Source organism: Poeciliopsis prolifica, unplaced genomic scaffold (genome assembly GCF_027474105.1).
Source record: "Poeciliopsis prolifica strain line A6 unplaced genomic scaffold, Auburn_PproV2 SCAFFOLD022, whole genome shotgun sequence".
Classification (NCBI taxonomy): Eukaryota; Metazoa; Chordata; class Actinopteri; order Cyprinodontiformes; family Poeciliidae; genus Poeciliopsis; species Poeciliopsis prolifica.
The window spans coordinates 6,067,696-6,088,199 of record NW_026562397.1 but is presented as its reverse complement, the minus strand read 5'-3'; the positions used below and the strand labels follow the sequence as shown (position 1 = coordinate 6,088,199).

General features: G+C 39.5%; 1 protein-coding gene across 8 annotated transcripts in view; it reads right to left on the bottom strand.

Annotated features, from left to right (window-relative positions):
• Window positions 1–20,504, bottom strand: part of plch1 (phospholipase C, eta 1) — a 67,897-nt gene that overhangs the window by 39,639 nt on the left and 7,754 nt on the right. For 6 of the 8 annotated variants that reach the window (XR_008606978.1, XM_055045341.1, XM_055045342.1 and 3 more), the window contains exon 1: window positions 4,251–4,649. Coding sequence is in view for 7 of the 8 variants with exons in the window: in XM_055045341.1 (XP_054901316.1) it covers window positions 4,251–4,428 (178 nt within the window). In the remaining variant the exon portion in view is untranslated. Of the gene's footprint in view, window positions 1–4,250; window positions 4,650–13,075; window positions 13,271–17,076; window positions 17,191–20,504 lie in introns of those variants that run through there. The other 2 variants (XM_055045344.1, XM_055045345.1) reach the window with 2 other exon arrangements.

Here is a 20,504-nt window from a genome sequence, read left to right as displayed (position 1 = left end):
TGGACCTAATATTCTGTCATAAAGTCACCAATGTTTGTAGAAACCAATGAGTTTCAATAATTCAGATGTTCCAAAAGATTTTCAAAATATTAAATCTTCAAAAACCAAAAAGATTTATTTATCAAATTATCGTCCAGCCCTACCAATGCCACATAACTTTGTTTTACTTATCTAGAAATAGACAATGGCAGCTTAAAGGTCAAATTACATGAGCAAAATCCATAACAGAATGTTTGGGTAAGTTATTTGTAAGACAGAAATGGGACCAGTTAAGCAAATTAGTCAAGACCAAAACATGAAGCAGTTTTTATAACTGAGCATTTTTTGAATATTCACATCTTAAAGTAAGAGATTGCTGAACATTGTTGTTCTTGGTATCCAGCTGTGACAAAGTTTGACAAAAGAAAAACTTTACAAAAATGTAAGGGTAAAATATTCTTCTTTTTTCCCTAAAGTAGTAGGGTTTTGGTGGTGTTGTAAAAAGCACACATTCAGAAGATGCTCACAAAAATGCCTCTTCTGATGTCACGGATGATTATCTTCAAAGACAGCTAAAGTCAAACCACTCATGGCGCTAAAACACATGTTTAAGCATGCTTGACAGTGCACACACTCAGCAGAGCGCTTGTCAACAGCCTCTCTATCCCGAGGTCAGGTTTTGGTATGAATTTTGTTTGGATATTTGACAAGTTTTCTTGGTTACAGAAGCTTACTGCAGGGATTATAAAACATATACACACACACAAAAAAAAACATAAATCCTGGAAATTTAAATCACCTAACACAGTGAAAAGAAAGTCCTAGATCCATCAAGGAGATCACAAGCCGCCATGTACAGTAATCGTGGAGTTTCAGGGAATCCGTTTTACAAATGCAACTGGAGCTTAGCTCATTGCTAATTGTATTGAATTTCAGCTTGTCACTGAAAGTAGGAAGAGATCTCTGACAAGGGATGTGGCATGATGGATTTAGAGAAAGCCTAATGGATTGCTAGGGTCGAGCTTTCTAGCATCTGAGCATGACGTTACATAAAATACAAGGGATTACTGTTGTGAAAATCCGAGATTACAATTGGTTAAATAACAAGCCATGGCAACTAAAATTCAGAGAGACGTCCTCACATGTCGAGTGGGAGGAAGAGTTCAACTGTTGCCTTTTTCCCCAAACTCTCATTAAACGTTTTATATGTCTAAATGTATTGATTTTTAGGGGCTCAGAGTCTATCCTATTTGAGAAGTGAGGTCTTCTCAAATAGGACAAATTTCTTTTGCCTCGTTTTCTCATTGAAGAGCCGCACTTATACTGGATGCTAATAGATGTTCGCAACAATCAGTTTTATGTATAGAATCTAAAGTAACATCACCATTAAAGTAAAATGACTTCAACTTCAGTGATCTGAAACAAAGAAGTGACTCATTGTAGCTTGGTTAACGAGCGGACCGTTTACTTTGTAGTTGTTGACCAGCAGAGTGAGGAGAAGAAAAACCAGAGGCAAAAAGATTTTTTTTAAATCTTGCCTGAGGACGGAAATGAGGAGCTTTGAGAAAATAGGCGGAGCTTTGTATGAGCTGGCCGTTATGCCCCCCTCAAACATGCATGAAAGTTGAGCGTAGAATATTGCTTCACAAATCTTTTTGTGCATGCACAACAGTTCCTCATGGGGCCACAAGTTACCAAACAATTTTTTTTTACCTGTGAGAGGAAGCCGGAGTTTCCAGAGAAAACCCATGAATACACAAGCAGAAAGCCAAGCCGGGATTCAAACCCAGAACCTCGTTGCTGCAAAGCAACTGTGCTCCCAGCTGTACCACCACGCAGTCCCCCTATATTTATCCATAAATTTATAGCTGCATCATTGCCTAATATTGGGCAAACCTTGCCTCAACCATTTACCCTTCCATCATACGTTAATATATTTATTTTATTTATAAGCAAACATTTGTTGAGTGAACTTTGACAATAAGTTACAGAAAAGCAATGAGACTGAGGAGTGAACCTAGTCAGAGAAATGTGTTACTCCAAAACAAATCAAAATAGGTCACAATGAATCATTCATCGTTTTGAAATCGACAGCATCGTTAACAATTGAATTCGGAGTCGCACAGTGGCTTCAAGTACTGATCAAATCCAGAAGTTATGATGAGAAGAGATACTTTCTACTTCATTTATTTTAGTTCTAAGCAAATAAATATTTGACAAACAAAACAATCTTATGACAACAATGTAGGCAAAATGAAGCAAAATGAACACTTTTCACAATTCCTAAAATGATTGAGATTGCTCTTAAATAACTTCCTTTAAGATACTTGTGTTATTTTTCCTGAAAAAGAAATTTTGTCAGTCTTTGGTCAAAACAAAAGAACAACTGCAGATGCAGGACTGACATTTCAAAGTGATAACTTCATAAAAGACGTTTTTTTTTTTTGTTTGTTTTTTCAAATTGATTCTGCAGCAACTCACTATCAAAATTTTACGACAAGCACTTCGATTTAAATCAATTAGAAACTGAAAAAGTGGACAGAAACCCCGTGGGTGACGTATCATCTCTCTGGGAACAGAAAGTCAGATGATGATCCTCGATGAGAATTAATGCCCAGTCGATTATTTTTTTTTATTAACTGAATTTAATTAATTAATGTAAACATTTTTACATTCATCTCTTCCTCCATGTCCATTTAAGCAATAATCTTCCGATCGCATAAGTCAGACAATATCTATCATTATCTATCCGGCTGCAGAGACAGAAAATAGGACTCGGTATTTTTTTAAACCCCAGCTGTCAAATTTATGTGATCCTGTACGGCCCTGTGTCATGCTGTCCAGTTTTTACAATGTCTGGGTTTGGTCGGTACTCGCTGTGCAATCAAACAGAGGATTTAAAAAACGACAGTACCAGACAGTATTGATAGATTCTTTTTCCTTTCATTTCACAGATATGTATAAAATGTTAATAAAACACAACAAAATACACCTAGTGGTTTTAAATATGACTACTGGCAACGCAAGAACATGCAAACTGAAAAACGAGAACAGGCGGTCCAACTTAGAAATATTGTGCCAATTCATCACAAGTAAATCAAATTAAGTCCATCCAAGTTCATTTATAAATTTCACTAAGTTGTAAAGGTAAACAAAGTAAGTTTGACCAACTTTATCCAATTACTTGTCACTGATATACAGATTTTTTAAACGTTGAAACTTCATTCTCTTTTTGCAAGTGTGTCTTATTTGCTTGTGTCTTCAGTGTCGGTGGCTGATCCACTGCATCCATGTGTGTAAAAAAAAAAAAAAAACAACCCATCATCTCTGTAGGCGCAGAGCACAGAGGAGATCAAAGCTTTGTCTTGGCAAAGAGACCAAAGCCAATTCAAACACATTTTAATAGGGTAGGTGATGAAGAAAGCCCTTCCTCACTTAGATCCATCTAATAAGACTAAAACATAGAGCACCTGGTGAGACATTATCAGTGACACTGGTTTTTATTCAGCTGTCATCCTCAATCAGAAAATAATAAAAATAAAAACATACAGGAGTAATGTTTCAATTCTTTTACGGGTCTGTAAAATTATCTCCCTATTTGAAACAGTACTGGAGGTAAATTGAACGGACAACACTCCGTAGTCTCTACATGATCTATTTATACTTCCATACATTTATATTCATCTGCCAGGTTCTTCATGCACTATTCATGTGTCGGAAGGAGCCCCTGCCAAAACAACGTGGCAGCCAATTCAGCCGTGATGCAACACAAGGAGCGCGGCAATCAGACAGCAACACAATGGGTCTGAATGGAGGGCTGGCACCGTCGGTCGCCTCTTGCGACCTGTTGGGTGATTTTGTGCAGAGGTTTAATCACGATGTGCTGCAGGTTTTGGTTGGCTGGCTGGCTCTGAATAAACACATGGTTAGTGGAAACGACTGACGGTGAATTACCCACAGTGCCTCTAATGAACAATTTTTTTGAGGGTTCAAAGTTACAGTTTTTGCTCATCCTGGAAATATTTTTGATGCATAAACATGAGTATCTGCTTCGTGTGATGTTATAAATAGCGCGAGCACAAAAAAATGATCGCTGTGCAACCTGGTTGTCAGCAATGCATGCATTGGAAAATGGAAAACCTTTCCATTGAAGTAGGAGAATTTGGATTAGGTAGAGGAAAGATGCTTTATTTATGTGAATTTTTTTGCATTTGTTTCCTTAAATGTCACAAAAATGACAATTTCACACCAAATTTTTTGTTCCAGCTTACCAGTTTGGGAGAGTCTGCATTTGAGCGGCACGGCCACGGTGCCTCCGATGTGGTAAATGTTACACGCCAGGAGGGACGCCCCGGAGGACTTTTCGACGGAGCCGTAGAAAAAGGTAGATCGCACTTTTCTCTTCGACAAAACCGCGCGACTGAAAAGCGAAGAACAGATTTCACCCATTTCTTGGTCAGGACGCGCAGAGAGCAGCCAGAGTTCGGGTCAGTCCCAGAACGCAGCGGATGAAGTTGAAACCATCAGCTTTTCCTCTGACTTCAGACTTGACTGAATTCAGACTTTAAATGCGGCGAAAACACATCAAAACTCCCGCTGTTCATCTTCCTCTTCCCTTGTGATATGATCTGCAGCGGCGCCTTCGTCTGTTTGGAAACACACACACACACACACACGTCTACCTTTCTGGTCATCTGTTCTCCACTCCCACCTCCTGTTTTGCCATCCACTTCTCTCTGATGTTCGCAGCTCTCTCTGAACATGTGCAGCTGTGGCCGTTGCCGCAGCGCAGGTTTAGAGAGCGCGATCCAGCAGCTCTGTTACTGTTGTTTATTGCGTGATTATGGGAAGAGAATGGAGGCAGCTTACCGGGTGGGTTCATTCAGGTCCACCAGTGGAACACAGGGATAAGAGCGATGACATAACATTCATAATAATGCACTACCAGAAGTAAGATTTAATGGCTGGACATGTGGGATGATGTGTGTCTGCTTGTGCGACAACAGACGAGTCAATCATCGCACATCTGGCTGTCTTCCATGTAACGCTCCCCTGATTCAGAGAGGCCTTCTTTTCCTTTTGTTTTGTTTATTACAGTTTGTCTGTTCACAGTGTGACTGCAAATTGATAGAAAACTTAAGTTAAGTTGTTTTTCACAGGGCATTTCTGTTGATGCAGCGACTTTAATTTCCAACAAGGGCTGTCATAATTAATCGTGATTAATAATGTCAGACATCATATGAGTCATGAGGAGACTGAACAACCTGCACGCCTCTGTGAACGTGCGCCATCAGGAATCTCACCTGTAGTTCCACAATCTCATACATCCCAAAACTGTACCAGGTAGTTAGACCTAACTACTCATTCTGATTAGTAATTACAGATTATACAAAAATGAGCTCACTTTTACTTTTTTCACCCTAAGTCATAATTGGAAAATAATTGCAATATAGGCGTTAAAAAATGTGATCATATTGATCTATATCAGATGTCTCCCACCTGTCCCCTCAGAGCCCACTGACCTGCAGGAATCAATCAATCAATCAATCAGTTAGCTTCGTTTATACCAATAGGTAGATTTGGTTAAAGTGAGGTGAGACAGCTTTGTTGCCAGACAGAAAACTTTACATCATCACAACAATAAATATAACATGATTCCAAATGGCCCCGAAGTTCAATACTCTGAAATGTTAAAGACCACAAAAACTGTTTTAAAAAGCAGACTCAAATACAATATCCTCTTTAGGACAAGCTTCAGAGATAAAATAAGACAAAATAAACTAAAGCTAGTATTATAATATGGAATATTGGAAGCTTATGCCAAATTACGTTCAAGAAGCGTTAACGCTAATTATTGTATTCAAGCCGTCCTTTGCAAATGAGACATTGAGATTGTGATTCAATATGTTGTTCAAGTTTAGTTTTTAAAAAAGTGATCTTAATATAGAGCATAACCCACCTCTCACCGACCCGATGACCGCTGGAGGTAGACACCAGGAAGGAAAAGCAATTTTTAGATAATGGATGGAATGGAGAAAAATGAAAGTAGATTGTTTCAAATTGACTGTTTAGTTTGGTTCTACACAGAAGTGTTATATAGTTGAACTAAACTCTGAGATGCATAATTTAACTTAAATGGAAACGGTTCTTTGGAGGATTGTGCAGAAAAGAGAATCAAATTCATAACATAAAAACCTGGGGCACACAAATTGTGCCAGAGGGATAAAAGTTTATGATAATGCAAATCTACAAGCATAAGGAGAACTGTCACCTCTGGGGGGGGGGGTTTATCTCTGCAGGTATTTTAATCCCACCTTTCAATATAATTCTCCTTACGCTGCAAAGGAGATATTTCCTTAAATGGGCTATTTCTCTAAAGGGAAAATCTTATTTAATTATCTTTGGTAGCCAGATAACACCACGGATTATATCACCACGCCGAGGTAATAGAAGAGAAACTCCAAATTTTACCTCATGTAATCCCATAATGAGTTTATCGGAAATATTGGGCCGGATTTGAGATTATGACATCCAGTCCTCTTCCTGTCAACTGTTCCTCTGAGGACACAAGGCAGCTTATAAAATTAAATTAGCACTGTGACAGATGATGACTTCTGGATAAACGCGTAGGAGAAATCAGGCCTTTCCATGGTGGGAGGAACTCTGCTGCAGATTTGTGACAGTACTTAGCTAACCCCTTGACAAAAGTGGCATTGTGTCACTCACTCAACCAGCAGGATGGAGCACACAGAGACTGAAGGCGGGTCATATTTTATCATCAAGTCATAAATTTCAAAACAGGATGATAAAGTGTCATTATTTTAAGTTCAGCTTGCCCTCTTTATTTTCTACATTTGAGATGAAAGGTTTCCCAGCATACAGGAAATAAACAGGAGATCACATGTGGTCCTGAAGACCATTTAATTTAACCACCTAATTCTAGACTAGATTTATTTATCTTATGACCAGGCACTCTGGAGAAGATTGCAATCCTTGGGCGACTAAGTCTCCTAATTATGATCAATATCCACCATCTGCATGCCAACTGCAAGGATGCTAGAGGAAAAAATTGCTTTTGTCTGTAAAGTACGAATGAAAACTTGTAGAATTTGCTCAAATTAATAATAATAATAATTTTAAAAAATTACCAGGTGCTTTGTTCAGATGAGTCTAAGACTGACCTCATAACTTCAGATGAGTTTGGTATAGGACACTATATTAGTTTTTAGAAAAGCATGTTTCACCTGCTGCCAGGAGAGAGGAAATGAGTCATCATTGAGCTGTTTTTTTTTAAAATCAGAATCATATGGTCAAATCAATACAGGAAGGAGACAAAAACAATCATTTTTCATGATCCTCTTGATACAGTATATCAGAAATACATTAAAATATGTAAATAAACAACGGGTTTAATTCGTTTTTTGAACAATAAATTAAAAACTACATCACCTAAGAGGCAATAAAATATTCCTTTACTGTAAGTTTAATCATTTGTAGCATCTTCAGCAAAAAAGAAACGCTTTTATCATCAACATGTAAAAAGTTCAGCCGTTTCTGCTCAACTTAATCTGGTGATTAACCAGTTAATGACTGGATAAGGTTGTTCAACGGAGGATGTTTTGTTACAGAATTTGAAGCTAAATCAAAGCCATTTGAGGAGCTTTGAGTAAAAGAAACTTGTAGAAAAAGTAGCTTTTTTTCTCTTAAATGCAAATGTATATATATTTTTCATACGTTTTGGCTCCATCACTGTTCTGAGTCTCTTTATCTTCCAGCAAATTGCTTTTTTGGAGTCTGTAGGCTCCAACATTATTGGACAGTGATTAATCGTGTAGTGAATTGGTGATGATTATTTCAATAATAGATTCATCATGATTAATCCACTTAATCTTTTTTGACAAACAGTTATATCCTAGCAGGATTTTTCCAAGGTAATATAGAAGTAAAGTATTTTTTACTATTACCTAAAGTAACTTAGTTATTTGTTGTTGTTGTTTATAAAGACCTAATACTGCAATAAAATATACTTGTTTCAAAGCTGATTTTGCACTTCATGTCTGCACCAAATCCTTGATGAGGAGTTTTGCATTCCAGCTGAACTGACAACTCATCAGTGCAGTTCTGTGCTCTTTCATTCTAAAGCATTTATAATAATAACTTGCTTTTTACCTTTCACACCTAAAGGGGTTTATTAAAATATAGACCAGTTTATAGCACACTAATGATGCTAAAACAGAGTGAGGGGGAAATATTTTTAAATTACACACCACTCACCTATAAGAAACATAAAAGGTTCAGAAATGATGGAGCAAAAGGAGAGAAAGACACGCTCTTTTCTCAAGGCTACTCGCTTTGCCTAATTAATCCCGCTTAAGGCAGCACTAGAGTCACCAAAGCTACAAATGGTTTCCTCTGTGCCTCCAGGGGCACAGAGTGAGGAGAGGCACCAGAATGAAAATAAACAGACAGCGCCGAACGATAATGCATTCACAAGAGATGTTACCGGAGGGGGGTTGGAGGAGGGAGGCGTCCCCTTGACTGCCAGCGCAGCACAGACATCAAAGGAGCAAAGTGAGGTCTGTGTGCGCTTTGGAGGACATGCGCATGTTTCATGTGCACATTATGATCGAGACTGATGCTGACTGTTCCTGCCAGGTTAAAGCTTCTCTTCTCTCCCTGTTGCTGCGCAAAATGAGATACAGTATCTCTGGCGGCAGAGACAGACTGTCACGCAAGCTGTCTGATGTCAGAGCCTTCACAGGAAACATGTAGAAGAAAGAGAGGGAAAAGTCAGGGCTGCCTCTTAATGACACAACAGGATGGGCAACATTGGTCAGTGTAGCAGGTCAAGAGGTCAGTGTCAACTCTGGAGGAGCTGCAGATATCTACAGCTCGAGTGGGAAGTCTCTGTCGACGGGGAAACTATTTGACAAAGCGAAATCCTAAAAGTCAAGCCTAATCACCCTTAATATAAGTCCTCTGACAGATGGAGATGACAAGGCAAGGACAGGCAAAGCAAGAGTTGCCGTCGTCCAGCTCAAGAATACCTGCGTCATCCGGTTCCGACTGTTCGATCCCAGTATGACATCGGTGCCGCTGAAACCTGCAGGGCATGCAGAGCCTCCAACAGAAACAATCCCAGACATTCCTGAAAAGTTGCCTCAGAAGAATTCTCCACATTTTCTGGCCAGATACCATCTGTAGCTGCGTTCCCGTTGACCATACAATCGCGCAAATTGAAATTATGAAAACAAATTTGAAAACGGAATTTGCTTAACAAAAAAAATCACATTTTTTGATATAAAGTTCTTACACTGATATGAGGTGGTTTTTCAATTCTATTGAAATTTGAACACTTTGCAAAACTGCGATGGAAACACTTATCTTGCATCAAGATAAGTGCTGCTTGTATACAGCAGCAACTCGCTTATTTTTACGCACTGACCTCGTTGGAGAATGTGCAACATCGCACAGTTAATCAAAAGTTGAATTTGTCATTTAAACAGTCTACACAGCAAATCCAGCAGGCCCTAATTAACTCTGTCAGATTTAATTTCAACACTTTTAAAGTGTCTATATGGGTTCACACTAGAAAGAGTTTGGTACCTTAACTCTAATTAAGTGTCAAATATCAAATCTGCTAGAGTTAATCATTTAACACATACTAACCTTTAGTCTCAATATTAACTCTCACAGAGTAATTTTATCAACTTCTTAAGTTATTTGGAATTAATATTAAATTGGTATTTTATTGTCTTGAACTTTTAATAATTAATTGGAAAATAAACATTTAATAAAAAGGCAATGATTTTCTCAAATGCATTTATTTCAAAACGTGCACCATAATTACAAAACATATTACAATGTGGAATAATGTTCATGCTTCACATGTCACTCTCATTCACATATTGCTTATCAAAAGGTCTGACACATCAGCTGTGCAATACAAAATGCAGAATGCTTAATACATTTTTCTTCAATACAATATGCATGAAATTGTTCAAAGTACAGGGTGGAGAAAGTAAAGCAAGCAGTTCATGTAACGTGATGCATGAACTGATACAGTAAATGTTCTTTTCTGATATGGTAGATTGCCGGACATTACAGTACATAACAGACCAACCTAATATTCAGATTCATCACTTCTTACCCAGTTTATGTTTCTGTTGATAAGAGACTGGGTCTCTCTGCACTCCCCCAAAAAGCTGTGCACTCATAACACAGATTGTCTTCAGCTTGTTGGGCTGTTGGTGAAGTTTGGCCAGTTTGGCCGGGGTCATCACTGGGCTCCTCTACTGCACTGGACAGTCTTCAGTCAGTGTTGGTCTCTGGATCATGACATACCAAAAACATCACAATAAAAAATGGAACGAATTTTCATACCAGTTCATCATACTGATATGGATAAGTCATACCAGTATGGTTCATCCGCAACCACACCAGTACAAACATATAGAAAAAGGCAATAAAAGGATTAAAACATGCTGCAAAATGTAACAGCAGGAATAATGCTTTCAACATAAAAAAGCCTTTTACAGTTTTTCAAAGGGAAAAAAATGATCAGAAAGGTTGATATGTTGATCAATATTCATGTAAACTTTCAACATCGTGAAAAAACTTACTCCAGAAGATAACTGATCTGTTCGTTAGCCAAGAATTTGACTGAACGTTCACCATGCTCAATTTTTTTTCCATACTTAAACTCCGCAAACAGTCGGCATGCTAAGCTAAGTACGCTGTCACCGAGCCGTGTGGTGACGTCTCTCATACAGCTTGATCTCAACTTAAAATAGTTATAACCATCTCAGAAAAAAGAATACTTACCAGGCGCAGTGAACAACTCAGGCATGTAATTGGCAACCCCCCACGCCCCCCTTCGGTGGGAACTTTTGATTCAGTAATTTAACTCCTTTAGTGTTACAGCCGCTGCAGGAGTTCAGAGTGAAGAAGTCAAGAGTTACTGATTCCATTTCAACACCTCTAGATTTGATACGGGAACACTTTGTTTTAACACTGGATTTTAGCCACTAATAATATAAACCTCAGAGTTATGTAAACAGAATGTGACTCTGTTAGAGTAAATTTAACTCTGCTTTTGCATAAAGTCTACTAACCAAAACATTTCACACTTTTGAATTTGCTGTGCAGCTCTTCTGCAAAATCTGCAACTACAGTTGACTCAAAACGCTGCATTTGTCCCAAGTGTCAGGGGCCTGTTGTTCTGATGGCAGCACCGTAATATGAATACAGCAACAGATGTATTCGTATTGTATCTGTTGCCACCGTGATTTCTAATGTCCTGTCACTTCAACAAGCTTATTCGAGTGTGATTTTAACTGCATTTTATATTTACTGGAAGCACCATAATCGTGAACAGGATTCGAGATAGAAGCGCCAACGCAACCATCCAAAAAAACACCTGGCGACGAGATCTAGAGGTAGGCATCAGAAATATGGCAGACAAGAAAGAATGACAGAAATCTCTGGGGTTCTACCTTTGGTGGCCCAAACCTTGGGACGGGGTGAAGGGCAAAGAGAGATTACCCAAACTGGACATTTTAAGAGCAGCAGGAAGTAAGGAAAGCTATAATAAGGGAATAGAGCACGAATTTTGAAATTGGAACAAAGCTGAACTTTTTCCTTCGCATACAAGATTCTTTCATTTCGAGAAAATGAAACTATAATTTCAAATCTCGTGGATAATTTTCTTTCCGTTTCCCACATAGATACAGGTGTTTCTCTGCCACGACACGCACCGTACCCTAAAATCTGAATTATTATATTTTTTACTCTCGTACAGTTGGAGAATGCGTGCCCAGAGATGTTTGAAGTGTGAAAAAGTGTGACGCTCCTGCGGTTAAGACGGCAGAAACAGATCGACTAAGACAGAGTGTGTGAAAAGTCTCGTGTGCGTGTGATGGTCCCAGGGGGGCAAGTGGGAAAGGAAAGGAAAGGAAAGGAAACGTAAAAAGCAGAAGTAAGGTTTGAACAGATGACAGTGTGTTCCCTTCCTGGTGATTGCTTGCAGTTTGTGCCCTACAGCTACCTCGAGGATCTGGCACAGACAACAGAATGGAGACAAATCCGAGTGAACGTGCTGAGATTCATCATCATTTGCACCACAATAGAGACACATAAGGGGGGGGACAGATTTTACATGGAAAAGCCATTCCCTCCATGTGGAGGAGATTAGCTGCCATTGATGATGCTCCAACCTTTATTTTTTTTTCTCCCCTTTCTCGATTTTTCCCATTTTCTCCCTCCTTTCGCTCTTGCTCATCAAGTTAGAGCGTTGCCAGAACTGAAGAAACGAGTGACTGTCTTGTGAGGAGAAGCAGGCGTCAGACCTCAGTGGTTCCCAACAGAAAGAAGCTCTGGGTAAAATGCTGACGATTTGACACATCCCTGTTTCTTCAGGTGCCAGGGCCCCTTCGTACATTTTTTTTTTTTAAACACATTGCAAAGTGGTCACCATAAAACCTTTCGGTACTTCTGATGTGCAACGAAACGTGGAGCTCAAACTGCCCCTGCACCTTCTTAGAGGGGTTTGCTGATGTCAAAAATCATCTTTTCCTCTGTTTGCCGTTTCATTTGCGCATCATCGGTTTCTCGGAGAGCTTCGCGTCAAGACAGTGTGATGACCGGACATATAAATCAGGAATGGACAGATTTCAACAAGGAGTGTGAATAATCTGGCAAACTGAAGTATTTGAAATATTATAATGCTTTTCTGCCCCCTAGTGCCAGGTGCAAATGAGGGAGGGGAAGGGCATAATTTCAGCACCAGGGACAGTTTCCCACTCCCATCAATTACATTTCTCATATGACGGGTTTAAATCTGTTTAAATTAACAAATGAAATCCCATCCAAAAGAAATTGTCGCCTGCATCCCAAAATTTCACATGCATCGGTTTTGCGTGATGACTCCCTGATGCAAATACTCTGCCATCCAATTAACGCTCCTTTCTTCACTGTTTGTGTCTGCGCTGGTGATGAAATTCTGCACAATCGCCAGTGCAAGAGGGGGTGAGACGGCCACTACAAACCTTTACCATAAAACGTGGAGACAGAAAGATGAGCCAAAAGGCTCACTTACCCCTCTCCAAACTCAGATTTCTGCAAACTTCAAGCTCCGCCATTTAGATTTGGAGTTGTCCCTCCGTGCGCTTTGGGCATGATTTTTTTTCCCTTCTCCTTCTTCTGATAATTATTCCCTATTTGTGGCAGCGGCAAAATGCCAACGCGTCCATGATTATGAGGCGTTTCAAAAGAAGCGCGCCATGAGGACAGAGTGTCACTTTTCTTGGCAACCCCCTCACGCCCCCCTTTTTCCTTCCAGACGCCCCCTCCAGCCCCTTAAACCTCGTTCATTCTCATCCTGGGGTCTGCGCGCAGCATATCTTCTCCCCTCATCAGGCGCAAACGCCGCGGCGGAAAAAAAACCGATAAGCCGATTTCTCACACGCTCGACGGGGCCGACAGCGACTTGGATGTTCATAAGCAACAGCTCAGGACGGGCGTGGAGAGAGAGAGAGAAAGAGAGAGAGAAGTGGGTGATGCGGCGCGCAAAAACGAGAAGGAAGGAGGGGAGGGGCGGGTGGACAGCTCACCAGAGTGGTGGCAATTATTGCATTTCAACTGCTTCCCAAATGTGAATTCCAGAAAATAAGAAAAACATTTGGTGCCGCATTTTCTTTTGTTTGTTTTCTGTTTTCCTCTTTGTTTGCAACAAAAACGGCATCGATGCGCAACGGTGACCCACTTTACGCCGTCTGTCTCTTTTCGGATCTTCTTCAGTTTATGCGGGGAATTTAAACCGGCGATCCCAAGAGAGAGAGAGAGAAACCCAACTGTGGCGTGGGCATTTAAAAAAAAAGGGAATAAAAATAAGCTTTTAAACTGTGTGCGGGTGCGTGTTTGTGCGCCTTTCCCAGCCAGGAGCCTATCGCTCCCTGTTGAGTCATTTCCCTAATGCGAGTCTCGTCAGTGTGGAGCTCCCAGAATGGTTCTGTTCACTGGTCCACGCAGGGAAAGCCCGTTTCATTTCGCGCCGCGGGGAAGAGGAGCGTCCCAGAGATTACCTAATCGATCAGCTTGAACCATCCCCACCAGCGAAACGCATCTGTTTCTGCCTGTGATTTTTGTTGGGTTTGTTTTTTTTTTTCACAATCAAATATTTGAGGCTTCCCCAGTGATTTCTCTTTTCTTTCCGCTTCTGCCAGAGGCGTTCAGGAAACCCTTTAGAAGTTAATGTCGCTCTAAGCATGCAGATGTGTTAGAATGGCCTAGCTAAAGTCCAGAAGATTTTGAAAACTCCTGTTTCCATCAAATCTGACTGAGCATGAGATTTTGACTCTTAGGGGTTGAATGCAAATGCGTAAAAGACCATAAGTGAATACCACAAGTCGCTTTCTTTCTGCTTCAAACTAATGCGCCACTTTGTGTCTGTCACATAAAATACCAGTAAAATTATCTTAATTTTGCTGCAATTTGAGAAAAATTTGAAAACCTCAATGGGTGTTCACAGCTACCTAAAAATCAAAGTTTACACCCCATGACTGATTTATGGACCATGACCAAAGCAGAACCATTCAGTCAGTTTGAATTTCAAAAATGAACAGAGGAATGTACTGGGATTAGGGGGGTTGGAGGGAAATGAAGCGAGAGGAAAGTCACGTGGGGAAAAAAAAAACAGAAAAAGAGAGAAACACATGTTTACTGAATCGGTCCTTGACTGACATGAAAGGACTGGCTGCCAGTGAAATGAGGGATGCAGACAGATCGGGAAGGGTTGCAAAGATGCAACTCTCTAACAGCTGCAGAATGATTACTTAACCCAAATGTCAGGTTTCTGCTTTTTGGACAGGACTGGAGTAGTTTTAACAAAACAGTAGATGAAAACATTTTGACCCAGTTTGTTCTAATAGAAAGGAAAGTTGGAGAGTTATTATTGTTCATACCCTTTTGAACTACAGGACCCGATTAGACGTCAACAAACCTCTGCAACAACCAAATCAATCCAGCTGAAAAATATTTTATTAACCCCAAGGCAAAATTAAATGTTGTAACTCTTAATATTATACCAATTAGAACCTATTTTAAGCTTCTTTTAAGAGTAATAAAGTTTTTTTTGATTGTTTTTTAAGCAATTGCATTGAATGCTGCAGAGTGATGACAAGAGAAAATGGTAATATGGTAAAAGCATGTTTTATGATTATGCTAATTACAATAATTACTTCAATTATGTTAAGATCAGTAGATTACATCAATGATTTTAGTTCACAATAGAAAATAACAGCATTAGTGTTTTACCTGCTAGTTAGTGCAAGCCAGCGTTACTGTCATACTTTGACCAAAGAACTGATCATAATGTCAGTGATATAAGATTAGGCTTTTCCCCGCTTAGCAATTAGTGTAAGCTGAAGTTTGCCATGTTCAGACTTCATAATTTGGCAAAGCAAATTGTTCCCACATTTGTTAAAGGTGTCACAATGTCCTGACAGTACAAGAGAAAACAAAATAATCTGTAAAAAGATCAAGCTCCTCTGCTTTCTTGCTGTGGTCTTGCTGCAGAAATACACCGCTCAGTTAGAAACAACCAATCAGAGCTGGCAGGAGGGTCCTAGCGCGGTCAATCAAACTGGTGTATGTGCTGTTCACAGCTCTCTGCCACACTACAGTTAGTTCCCCGTCTGTCACGAATGTGCATAGTTAGCATGGCCACCGATGACAGCAGATAAACAGTTCCAGTGAAAAAACTGTAAGTTGTTTTTTAATAAGTCAGATCAACTTTTGTAAAGTCCCTTGAGTTGGTATCAATAATCTAAATTGAATTGAAAGAATGTCTTTAAACCCATTTGCCCCAGAAATGAAAAAAGTATTGCAATGTGACAAAAACTTTGGTTGTTTGTTGGATGTAAGAAATAAGAGATTTACATTAACCTGGACCCTTAAATCATAATTCTTTCCTTCACGTCACTGAAAACAACAATGACGGCTTTAACACAGAAAATGCATGTAATTAGATTGCAATTAAAATAATGGATTTTACATAACTGTTGTTTAGAAGAGCAAATACATGTATCAAAATCAGTAAGGCAATTGTTTTTACTTCATCATAATCCGTCCAGAGAACATTTTAATCTGAATAAGTCTGTTTAAAATGCACAATATTATATGTTTAAATATATAACATTATATAATGTATTATCCCTCATGCCATAAGGATACTAAACAATATTTTATTATACTTATAATGACACTTTTATTATTACTTTTTCATTCGTTATTGGAACTTCTGTTAAATTTGTAAATTTTTAAATGTACAGTGGAATGACAATGAAATCTGTCAATGTCTATGTTTGAAATGTGACAAAAGAAGTGACAAGGAAACAGGCTGCACTTTAATCTGATGAACTCCTCCCCTGCAGAAGAGCACAGAGGCTCTTGAGCCAGTATTTCTTTTCTACGTTTGAAAGCACACAAAAGACGGCCGCCGTCTAGGTGAGGCAGTGAAAGGTCTGTCTGCAGTGGGCGTGACAGCCCACAGAGACACGCCAACTTATCAGATTTTTCACGGATTTATCCGGTGGCTTGGTCAGCAGGGAGTCTCACTGTGTCAAAACCTCCAGCTCAAGATCACACTGATCCTGTAAAACATCTGGATTTAGCTCAGCTTTCAGGGGATAGGAGAGTTTAGAGAAGGAAAAAGAAAAATCCAGTAGAACATCCGCACAGCAGGGTGTACAAATGCTCCAGATGATGTGTCCAGATGGTAGCTCGAAGGGTAATCCATTATGTTTTACAAGCCAACAAAAGTGGAAATACTCGGAGATAACAACTCATCTTAAAATTAAAGCAATGAATACAAGTATTCGTAAGCTAACTAAGTCATTTATGCGCATATTTACTCCCAGAATGCGTTGATGCAACGGCACAGTTGTATCTGTTGTGTTGTGATATTTCAAAAAGCTGACTATCAAACACAAATATGTCACAGAGTCTCCCTCTAGTGTTCATTCCTTGTACATATGATGGCATCAGCCTGGTTTCTGGTTTGTGCTTCATGCATTAGATCGTGTGCCTCTTGATGCTTACCCTGAAAGGTGCTGTTGTCTGTGAGGAAGTGCCGCCGGTATTGTGGCTCTCCTTTCCTGTTCACCACCCGGGAGCTCATGGTGAGAGGAAGAGGAAGGAAAACAAATCCCCTACCTATGAAGGAGAAGGAAAAAGTCTTTAATGTGCTGCTTCAGAATGAGAATGGGGCATAAAAAATGTAATTTTATGCTAAACAGATGAACTTATTTGCAACGAAGGGAGGAGTTAAGTTATACTCTTCATCCCTTCCTCCTCACAGGTGTTATCATTTATCTTTCTTTCTTTCCATCCACCGATATTCCAGAGCGCCAGTTTTTCCCGCTTTGTCCTCCTGACTTCTTGTCGTCGCTGATCCTCCCACAGCCGGCACTCTGTGATTCCCCACCTGTTGCTCGTCTGTCCACTTGATTTAAAGCTTCAAACCAGCTCTGTCTCTATCTCTCAGAAGCACACCCACCGGAGGTGCTCAGCTCTGGGAAGGGTCGAAGCCTCCGGGATATTTATTGCCATCTGGTACCCGGCGACTTGGTGAGTGGTTACCGTTGAACATGCAGAGATTAGGGGTCAAGTATTCTTGAGGTGAAAGTATTTTGCATTGACCCTGCCACCGCATTACCTTGAACCATGCCTGTAATGTAAGCCATGGCCGGTTTTACAAAAACTGATGCTATTTTTCTCCTCTTTTGTTGCACTAGATTGTTGCATCATTTCAGAATTTTTTTAAAGGGACAGTATTATGTGTTATCCAGCCACATAGTGCCATTTTATAGCACAGTGAAGTAACTGTTACCTTCAGATGTTATAAAGTTGCTGTGTATATCAAATATGACTTAAAAGAAATCTGACTTTGTAATTTAGCACCATGAAATTGGGCCTCTGTCTCTTTAAGAAAATCCTGCTCTTTCCAACATTAAGACCTTCAGGAAATCGTCACAACATTGTTCTTCTACTACTCCTTTAACATTTTTTGTTTTACCAAAGTTTAACTAAGAAGTAGCTTGTAAAATGAGCTCAGCATAGTTCCACCAGAGGTTTGCTAATTGCTGTTGGCTAGTATGAAGGAGTTAACTAAGGGATGGCTGCTCTGTGAGCTGGAAGCTCTGAAAGTTGGAAACCCCGGCTCCAAAGAGGAGCGTCGTCCTCGATATCAGCACTAGGTCCACACAGGCATTGTGCACAGGATTCTTCAAACATGCATGAAAGAACAAAAGCAACACTCCAGGTATGTTTTAAAGAGGGAATAACATTAGAACATAATGTAAAGCTATTAAAAAAGGATTTTACATAGCACTGCATCTTTGAAAATAAAAATTAAATCCACAATCTTCAACGTATTTTATTGGGATTTAATGTGAATGACCCACACAAAGTAATTGTGGAAAATGATGCATGGCATTTCTTTCAAATTCTCAAAATTAATACATCGTTCGGCCACCTTTCGCTGTATTATAGTTCCAATCTTTTGGAGTATGTATGATTTAGAAACTAATATTTTTGCCTGTGCTACATTGCAAAATGCCTGAAAGCCATTCAGATTGTGAACATCAATTTTAAGACCTTGCCACAGGTAAAATTAGATTTAGCTTTGGGCTTTGAATGGGCCATTAAGACACATGAAACTAAACCAAAACACATAAAGGTTGACTAAACTATTCAGTTTCAGCTCTGGTGTTTGGTGTGCTTCAACATGATTACCCTCCACCTCTGCATCAAAGCTTTTCAGCTCCATCCTCTTATTAACTCTGACATGTTTCCCGACACCCTGACAAAAGCATCACACAGAGGTGATGCTGCTTCCTCCATGTTTCGCCATGGAAATGTTTTCCACTGCACACATTTTCCATGTTGGAAGATGAAACCACATTTTGGTCTCATCTGAACCTTCACAGGACAGTTTATAATAAGATAAACACAAACAAACAAAAAATTACACACGGATGGACTGTCTTCAATCATTAGTTGGCTCTGAAGGGATTTTGTGAATATTTAAGAGTATCATATTTACAAAGACTGAATGCCACAGGCCACACTTTTCAGACACTTTTTTGTAAAAAATGTCTGAAACATTTATCCTTTTCCTATTTAGCTCTAGGCTGTTTGGTAGGAATATCTATGCCATACACTAGATGACTGCTGTATACTTAAAACTATGTTTTGATCATTTATTTTCTTGCAAGTATTACATTTTGAATGGTAGCTACAACTTAAAACCCAGAGTGGTAAAAAATGATGTATGTACAATAATGAATTCCACACCAAGTCAAAAGAAAAATCTTGTATTTTGTTTCTGTTCAAGCTGGAAACAAACAACAACAAAAATAAAGAATAGCACAAACCGAAAGAGATAGAAAGCCACTGGATCTGGTCATTAAAGTCGGCTTCTACTTATGAGTCTCAGCGTCTCCAAGCTGCTCTGGAGACACAGAGAATGGCCCCTTGGGCCTCACAGCTTAATTACACAGCAATCTCTATAAATGACTTCATGTTTTCATAACAGAGCCCAAATTAAAAGTAGGAGTTCAACATAAGAAGCAGAGCACTGGACACTTTGTCTCCTGGAGATTTAACGGCACATTTTGGCTGAGATGCAGATCATTAAGAGGCAGATAGTTAAAAAGAGGCATGATGTTTGTACAGTTCAGGAGTTTGATTGAACTTGGACCGAGATGTCTTTATGGACTCTTAATACGTATGAGTCAGTCGCTCTAATCCATTCAGCGTACGTCATTTTTGAGCACATTAATCTCAGTTTCCGTAAATGTAACACTCGACTCAAAAGGCCAAAGGGGCAATGTAATCCGCAGCCGGCAAGTAAAGCCACGACATAGCTGAAGTCTCAAATGTCACCTCTGCAGTGAACAAAGAGGAGTCAAATTGGGTGACACTAAAACTAAATGATTAACCAGGATCTCTCCTTTGTTCATTAGATTCATGCAAAACTTATGCGAATACAGCTTCTGAATTTGCCCGTGCAGCAGACGTGTTTAGCAGGCAGTGACAGACAAAGAAGCAAAGTTCAAGTCCTAATCCAGAAAAATAAACTCTTGTATAATCAACAACTACCCGATATTCTCAAAGGTTGAATATAATTGGAAAAATAGACATTTTTATGAATTGCGGTTAACGGCGACGGCAAGCAGCAACAGGGGATTTTGGTCTTTAGCATGTAGCAATATGAACAAAAATAAGAGTTACATGAAACATCTACAAAAACTTGGTGATGTAATTCTAACTGTAAAAAAACATGAATAATTTTCTGTTTATTGTCCTTCAGACAATTTAGTAGGATGACTCTAGTTTGTATTTAATAGTGATAGCCGACAGTGATCAGCTGAAACCTCAGGGGAGGTCAGCTCTGCTGTCTCTACTGGGTTTCTCTCAGGGTGGGAGAGATGCTCAAAAATAAATTCCTCCCTGCCACACTGACT